At 32.5% G+C, this 8,689-nt stretch overlaps 1 protein-coding gene across 1 annotated transcript; it reads right to left on the bottom strand.

The window, feature by feature from the left end:
* Positions 1 to 5,989: 5,989 nt before the first annotated feature.
* On the bottom strand, positions 5,990 to 8,308 carry LOC127083068 (glyceraldehyde-3-phosphate dehydrogenase, cytosolic). The gene is made up of 10 exons (XM_051023297.1): positions 8,195 to 8,308; positions 8,064 to 8,096; positions 7,871 to 7,971; positions 7,661 to 7,776; positions 7,439 to 7,538; positions 6,963 to 7,268; positions 6,727 to 6,869; positions 6,551 to 6,634; positions 6,373 to 6,462; positions 5,990 to 6,277 (listed from the first exon to the last, which is right to left on the bottom strand). The coding sequence occupies exons 1-10, from the start codon at positions 8,196 to 8,198 to the stop codon at positions 6,232 to 6,234; spliced, it is 1,023 nt and encodes a 340-aa protein (XP_050879254.1). The 5' UTR covers positions 8,199 to 8,308; the 3' UTR covers positions 5,990 to 6,231.
* Between the last annotated feature and the right edge of the window lie 381 nt (positions 8,309 to 8,689).

Below are 8,689 nucleotides of genomic sequence, written 5' to 3'. Positions count from 1 at the left end.
ACACTATATTGCCCAATATCGCAATCTCTTGGATCACCTTCGACCAACAGATGTATTGTCATTAACCGAATTAATTCGTAATAATTTGTTTATAATATGACCCATTTTATAATCTAATATATTTTCACATTTCATATCATTTGGCGTCCATATCTAAACTTGGATCATGACCATGAAATCAACGAACAAGATGCAGTCGTTTGGATTGCATGCACACCGATCATAAGGTTCACCACTGTCGAGATGCACCATAGTGTCTGTGTTAAATTGTAGTTCGGTATGCTTCAACACATCCCAGATCCCCCGACAAACATCGGAGAATAGCATCTATGAATAGTTAACGACCAATGGAACTTTAACCTTGACAAAACTTCGCTAGATCTGAGTGTCAAAAATGGAAGCACCGACAAGACCATGTCTTAACTGACGTTGTGATGCCAACCAAAGAAAACCCAACTCGTAATTATATAGCTTGGTACATATTTTTTGTATTTGAGTTCCTCGCCGAGGATATGTACCTATACGACCCACGCCAGGTAACTTACACACAAAAGGGTTCAACATCTAACCCCCCACAACATCGTCAAACCAGTTACTCATAGCCCCCTACCCATCAAAATTATCGGCCCACAAACAGACAAACCTACGACCTTAGCATGCCAAACACCCAACCAGAATACCAAGAGCATAAACTGTACCACCATCAACAAGAAGATCATCATCAAGACACCCAACATTGCTACACACCCAACACATCACCCTACCATAGCCGCCTTAGCCAAAACACTCAGCGATCATTTAACATCAATCGTCCCTCCTCCTACTATAGCTAAGAAGCCAAAACATCACAAAACCAAAACATGCAACAACCATATGGCTGTCAAACACCACAACAACCATTTCAACCTTTCCTCGACGCATCATTCACACCAATGTCGCCCTTCAATCGTCCCAACCACCCTCAAATAACTCAAACATATCCCAACTACTCTGGCATGGGTCACGAACTCAGCTATGGCGGTAGCGCTTTATTGCATACACAGGACTATGTAGATTTGTCTGAATATCTTAGGGAATCTCTTGCAGGTGGTCGTGATGTTCCTGACCTTTAAAATCCTCAAAGACCTGGGGTGAATCATTAACATAGGTTAGGGTCACGCGTTCGGGTAGTTAAGGGATGTGGTACTAGAGGTCGATTAGGTCATCCCCGTCAATGACATTAGTCTTTTTGGTATTCATATGTAAACGCATATTAATATTAGTACTAATTAGTCTGATTCGACTTTTATATAAAATATACATTATTTTTCAAAAAAAAATTACACAACACACATAGGTATCAGACCAATTGGCACCTCATCTTAAACCTAATACGTAGGCGCCAATTGGATTGGCAGCACTAGATGTATAAGCCGATTCAATTGGCGTCACCTCTTTAACTTAAAGAGCAGGCGTCAATTCATCTGACACCTGTTCTTCAAAGTAGGTTATTTTGGAAAATTATCTGAAATATGGATTATTTTGGGATTTTTTTTTAAATGTGGTCATTTTAATAAAAAAATTCTAAAAATCCATACCATTTGATAAAAAAAATAGTTCGTTGAAAAATTTCTGCAATACGGATAATTAATTATTTTAATAAATCCATAACCATCAAATAATAATGATTTCGCTAAATTTTAATATACTATTATAAAATAATATTAACATATATTTTTCTAAAAAAATAAATCAAACCACAAATAATAATATGTTATATTTGATAATAAAATTCAATAATAAATTAGTTGATCTTATGATGAAATTTTAAACATTTAATTATAACCTATAAATAATGTTCCGTTTATGAATTAAAAATAGATGTAGTTGAAGAATTTGTGATCTTGAACGGTAGTGATGACCTCCATCACGGCGGCGCGGGATGGACCTGAATCATTAACACTTCAACGTCCAAGTCACTTCAATATTCAATACGTGTGTAATCAAAAGTGGAGATCATATAATATATTATGCATGTGAATTGATTTTATACATTAAATTAAGTGATTAAATTAAGTGAAGTGAATAAGAAATGAATTAGATTTTGATCATTTAAATCTTTAGCCAAAACAGAACAAATAACATATAAAAGATTTAAAGATTAAACAAAAGTTGATAAATAAACATTTATTTTACTTATATTCAAAAAGTAACTAACAATTTAGAACAAAAATAAAATAATATAAATCAATAGCAAGTTCAAACACGCAACCTAAGTTAAAAGGTGCTATTACAACACCTAAAGGTGTAACACAGCGCCCAAGAGCTAGTAATATATAATTTAATTTAATTTCATGAACTAATTAATACACATATCTATTTAATTTTATATAGTCTTAGCTTATAATTATAAGCAAAAGCAATTACTTTTATATTGATTAAAATAATTAATTAAATATAATAAATTTTCTTAATTTTTAAAATAAAATTTATTATAATTTTTTAGTTATATTTGATGGATCAACTACTAATATTAAATACCTTTAAATTAAATTAGGGGTTAATGGTAACACATGTATTAATTAATTTAAAAGTTATTTTCTTTTATTTATAATAGTAATCAATATTTAAAGTTATTTTTTTTCTTATAATAGTAATCGGAGGACGTAGGCGAGATTCCAATTTTTCAAAGGCCCTATACAATCGAATGGGTTGCACGGGACGAAATCTGACCCTGATTTAGGCACATCTTAATATAATTTTTTCTAATAATTTTTATTTTTTCAAAGAAGCAAAACTAATTTTGTTTCTAAATTACATTTTTTATTCAAGAATTATATATTATTCATGAATTATCTTTTTGTTTCTTTATACTTAACACTCGAAAGAGTATGAAAATTATGGGTGTAAGCGGATCAGAAAAAACCAATTAAATCACAATTCAAACCAAATCAAATCCGAGAAAATCAATTGTTTTTTTTTCGGTTCATGAACCGAACTAAACCAATAAAAACTTATGTGGTTTGGTCCGGTTCTCGATTTTAGCTTTTAGAAACCGTCAAACTGATGAACTGAACCAATGACTATAAATATCTACTTAATCTTTTATTTAACCCATTATTAAGCTCAAACTTTATATCGGTCAAACTCTTCTCCATCTTTGTTTGCACTTGCTTCCTTTGAACAAAACATGCAAGCAAAACCAAACTTCAAATATAAAAAGTAGAAACCATAAGGCACAAAAACATGCTCTCACCAAACTGTTGCTTTGATTGCCCACTACCATCGTTTCTCTTGCCACTGTCATTCTTATAGGTTATATTTTTCTTATTCGTGTTCAAGTTCTCTTTATTAGTTTTCATCTATTTGTTTGTTTCTTCTTTTTCAACGAGTTTCCTTCTAACATTGTTACAAAATAGTTTTGATGTGTGTTTGAGGTGTGAAATATATTAAATTATGTGTATTGAAATCTTTTATTTTTATTGTTGTATCTTATTTGTTAAGCTTTCAAATCAATTATCAATCTTCTCATGCGAAGTGCCAACTTTTGTATCTGATAGTTAACTTATTTCATGATGCAATAGAAAATATGTCAATGTTTCGTATGGATTAAGAATAATTTGTAAGTTGTTTAAGAAGTAGATCATGAAATATATTATATGAAATATATTATTTAAAAAAAATAATAGCATAAAATACATCGAAAAACATGATAGTAGAGAATACAAATGAATATAATATTTGAAAAAAATATGTTGTAAACTGATCAACCAAACCAAACCAAACCGATTAGTTTGGTTTTGTTCCATTTTAAAAATAAAAACTAAAAACCGAACTAAGCCAAACCGAAGAAGATATCATCAGTTCAGACATTCCAAAAACCGATCCAAACCGAACCAATTACACCCTTAATAAAAATAGATAGATGTTAAAATACTTTGAAAAGCTTTGAGCAAAGAAATTATTCATAACTACACATATAAAAAAATGATAGTTTTTTGTTTCTATACAAATTATTGGAAATCAACTTGGTTTTATATATGAGAAGCAATCTATTTGTTACGACGTGTGATGGAGCAGTATCAGATGGACCAAAAAGATTTACACCTAATTTTTATTGACTTGGAGCATGCGTATGATAGTGTGCCTAGAGATTATATAAATCCCTAGAGAAAAAAAAGGTTATAAATGCATATATTCGAGCTATTTCAAAATATGTATGAAGTGATATCGACTAGTGTGTGGACACGTGGAAATAGACATATGATTTCCCCATTACAACAAGTTTGCATCAAGGTTCAATTTTAAGACCCTATCTTCTTACTTTAATCTTGGATGTTCTCACGAAACACATCCAAGAGCCAACACCGAGATGCATGTTTTGTGCAGATGTTATAGTCCTATTTGGAGAGTCGAATGAGGATTTAAATGAGAGGTTGGAGATGAGCATTGAAAACACATGATTTTTGCCTAAGGAAAAGTAAGATGGAGTATATTGAATATAGGTTCAGCAAAAGAAGAAGTGTTTCTAACCTAAAGGTGAAATTTGAAGACCATATCATCCCTCAAGTCACGCGATTTAAATATCTTGAGTCTGTAATACAAAATAATGGATAAATAAAAAGGGATGCAAACCATCAAATTCAAGTTGAGTGGTTGAAATGGAGGAGGGTATGTGACACAAATGTATTGCTCAAACTGGAGAAAAACTCTTATTAGACCACAGTAAGACCCGAGATATTGTAGAATTTTGAATAATTAAAAATCAAGATGAGAATAAATTAAGTGTAGTAGAGATGAGAATATTGTGTTGGATATATGGCAAGACAATATATGATATGATTAAAAATGACAATATTAGAGAGAGTGTTGTTGTAGCACATATAGTAGAAGAGTTGGTGGAAATAAAATTAGATCGTTTAAGCATGTAGAAAGAAAATCTGTAGATTATATGGTAAGGACAGTAGATCAGATGGAGAGAAGTAAAACAACTAAAAATAAAGGAAGATCTAAAAAAATTATAAAAGAAGATATTAAGAAAGATCTTGACTTTAACATTTTGATTATGATTATGGTCATAGATAGAACATTACGACGAAAGTTGATCCATGTAGTCGACTCCACTTAGTGAGATAAGATTTAGTTGTTGTTGTTAGTAATTCTTTTTCTTTTTTTTTGTCTCTTATTCACACAAATTAAAAATATCTTAAATGTCACGAATAAACATCATCGGATATATCCCTTTCTCTAGTGCGACACCCAAGTGGAAGTTTAAGTTCAACGAATACACCTTTATTGTAGATATTAAATACGAAATCCATAATCTCCTTTCTTACGAAGACGATCGAAGAACTGTGAAGCTCGGGCAGTGCTAACCGTCGATGGACAACAGAGGAAAGATTGAGTTCAACAATTTTGAACTTAAGATCGATCGAAGATATTTTGAAGATGTTGAAACATCGAACTAAATATTATAGTATAATTATGTAATGCTTATTTTATTTTATGAATATTAATTTTATTTTTTCAAATTACAAATTTTTGATTTCTACTTCTTCTAATGGTGTATAAACATTGCAGAAATATATCTCCAGAAATCTTCCCGAGATGCATCTTCCATATTAAAAATACTAATAGGACATCATTCAAAATGCATTCCGTATTAAAAATACTAATAGGACATTATTCAAAATGCCCCTGCATTGAATGTGTATTAAATGCGTGTCTTACATTGAGTGTGTATTAAATACGAGATTTCAATATTAAAAAAACTCAACTAATAGGACATCACTTAAAATGCCCTACATCACATGTGTATTAAATGCGTTAAGAAATTCCCTAAAAATATTATGAATTGGGCCTAAAAATTCTAATTTTAGATGTTGAAATATTATCAATTTGAATACAACACCTATGTTGCAATTTTTTTAAAACAAATTTAAAACAACTGGATTTATCAGCAGGCAAAACTCAACTTAAATAAACTCGAGGAAGAGGGCGCAAAGAGAAATATCAACCAAAATATTGCTTATATTAAGATGATTACCAAACTGAAAAAAGCCATCCATCTCTAAAACAAGAGGAGGAAAAACCTAAGGCCGTCTACTAATTTGAAATACAAACAAAAAAAACGCAGACACTTTGTGTCTCAGTGACATCACTCACAGCAACACAATTTTATTCTAGAATTGAAATTCACAGTATGCTGATAAATCTTCAGCGAGACAAAAATGCAATCCAAGGTCAGACTCATCAAGCCACAGAAGCAATGTGAACAATCAGATCAATAACACGGGTACTGCAACAACAAAAACCAAAATTTCATCAGTAACAGTACTAATAACTGTGTATTCAAAGCTATATTGTGACAGCAAGGTCTCAGTAGAGTTATACCTGTATCCCCATTCGTTGTCATACCAAGAAACAAGTTTCACAAAGTTTTCATTCAAAGCAATTCCTGCCTTGGCATCGAATATGCTAGACCTGAAATTCAAAGAAAAAGTTGCTTAAAAACTGATCATGACAGTTTATCTTCAATGAAGACTAAAGTTGCTTAAAAAATCAACATTACCTGCTATCACCAACAAAGTCAGTAGATACAACATCATCTTCAGTGTAACCCAAAATACCCTTGAGCTTGCCCTCTGATTCCTCCCTGGTTTATGACATTTCAACAAAATGGACTGTGTTAACAGGGGAAAACTATTCTATTGGTCAAATTTAAGGGCCTCAAGTTTAAAACTTTACTTGATAGCAGCTTTGATCTGCTCATAGGTTGCGTTCTTGGCAAGCCTTACAGTGAGGTCAACAACTGAAACATCAACGGTAGGGACACGGAATGACATTCCGGTCAATTTACCATTTAGTTCTGGAAGAACCTTTCCTACAGCCTGTTTGACCCAAAATTCAACATTCAATGGTTAGAAACAACAAGAGTATTGCAATAAAATCCATACTGTCAAACCATGAACTTATACACATACCTTAGCAGCTCCAGTGCTGCTGGGAATGATGTTGAAGGAAGCAGCTCTTCCACCTCTCCAGTCCTTGCTTGATGGACCATCAACAGTCTTCTGAGTAGCTGTGATAGAGTGGACAGTGGTCATAAGACCCTCAACGATTCCAAATCGGTCGTTGATAACCTTGGCAAGGGGAGCAAGGCAATTGGTAGTGCAGCTAGCATTGGAAACAATGTTAAGGTCTGATTTGTATTCCTTCTCATTAACACCAACGACAAACATGGGTGCATCTTTGCTTGGGGCAGAAATGACAACCTTCTTGGCACCACCCTAATCACAACCACAAATCCAAATTACACAAATTTCAAATTATTGAATAATCTTCATAAACACCTATTCTAATTAATTTTTACTACTCAATATGAAATCAATCAAAAAGACAAAATTAATTAATAATCAATAAAAAAATCAAGAAGGATAGATCAATGCAATGAATGAACCTTCAAGTGAGCAGCAGCTTTATCCTTGTCAGTGAAAACACCAGTAGACTCAACAACAAAGTCAGCTCCAACTTCACCCCATGGGATCTCCTCAGGGTTCCTAATATTCAGATGCAGTCACATCAATTAACTAAACTAATTAATCACAATAAAATTTTCAGATCTACAATCACAAATCGTTGATTTAACTTCTAAAATCAAACCAAAAATTACAATAATTACCTAGTTCCGAAAACAGCAACTTCTTTCTCGCCGAAAAGAAGGGTTTTAGAGTCCTTCACCTTAAGTTCAAAATGCTTCCATTGTCCATGAACAGAGTCATACTTGAACATATATGTCTGCAATAAAGAAACAAAACTCATTGTAAATAGCAAAAAAAAGGCAAAATCGAAACGAGTTAGTTCAATCGGATCAAGTGAAAAAGGAATTTACCATGTAATCAGTAGTGATGAAAGGATCGTTGATGGCAACGAGTTCAACATCGTTTCTTTGAAGAGCAACTCTTGCAACCAAACGGCCAATTCTTCCGAATCCTGTTTACAGAAGAGAAGATAATCTACTAAGAAAACAAAATCAGGTCAAAGAAAAAAAAAAGCTGAATGTAGAAAAGTGAAAATTGAATTACCGTTGATACCGATCCTGATCTTCTTGTCAGATGCTGGTGAACAAGTAAAAAAACAATGAATAAGTGATTATAGATTAAAAGCGGTTGAAAAATGAGAAAAGGAAGAGTGGAATGAATGAATGAATACATACCCATGATATTGAGTTGAAAAGTTGTGGAGAAAAAAGAATTATGAGATTAGAGTGTGGTTTGGTGGAGAAAACAAGAGATGGGTAAGGCTATTTAAAAGGGTTGTGTAAGAGGAGAAAACGATGGGGGCATGCGTGTCACGTGACATTTTTGTGCTTGGGGAAGGGGTAAACCGTAAAGTAGTAGTAGTTGTTAGTATCGAGCCGCTGATTTGTTTTTACATGGAAAAATGTTGAAAACCCCTGATTTGAGTCAAAAAAAGAAAAAGGTTAACATTTTGGCGATGTGTGGCGTTAAGTTCAGCATAGGTATGTAATGAATGACATTAGGAGAAGATTACTAGAAGAATCGGAATTTCGAATATTCGGACGCTTTTCTTTTTCATAAAATTATTATGATTACACACTTTTAATTTTCTCCGTTTCAACATCAACTCCTCTTATTAACTTTATTATGAAAATTGGAAAGAAAAAAATATGTGTTTAAAATATTATTAA

This window comes from Lathyrus oleraceus, chromosome 5 (genome assembly GCF_024323335.1).
Source record: "Lathyrus oleraceus cultivar Zhongwan6 chromosome 5, CAAS_Psat_ZW6_1.0, whole genome shotgun sequence".
Taxonomy (NCBI): domain Eukaryota; kingdom Viridiplantae; phylum Streptophyta; class Magnoliopsida; order Fabales; family Fabaceae; genus Lathyrus; species Lathyrus oleraceus.
Note: the sequence above shows the minus strand (reverse complement) of the source record. Positions and strands in the feature narration are given on the sequence as shown.

Excerpts from the sequence above, each read along its gene's own strand:
- LOC127083068 (XM_051023297.1), bottom strand. Across the intron at positions 7,972-8,063 it reads GATCAGGATCGGTATCAACG|GATTCGGAAGAATTGGCCGT; the intron begins GTAATTCAATTT and ends TTCTGTAAACAG. Across the intron at positions 6,463-6,550 it reads GACTTTGTTGGTGATAGCAG|GTCTAGCATATTCGATGCCA; the intron begins GTAATGTTGATT and ends TTTGAATTTCAG.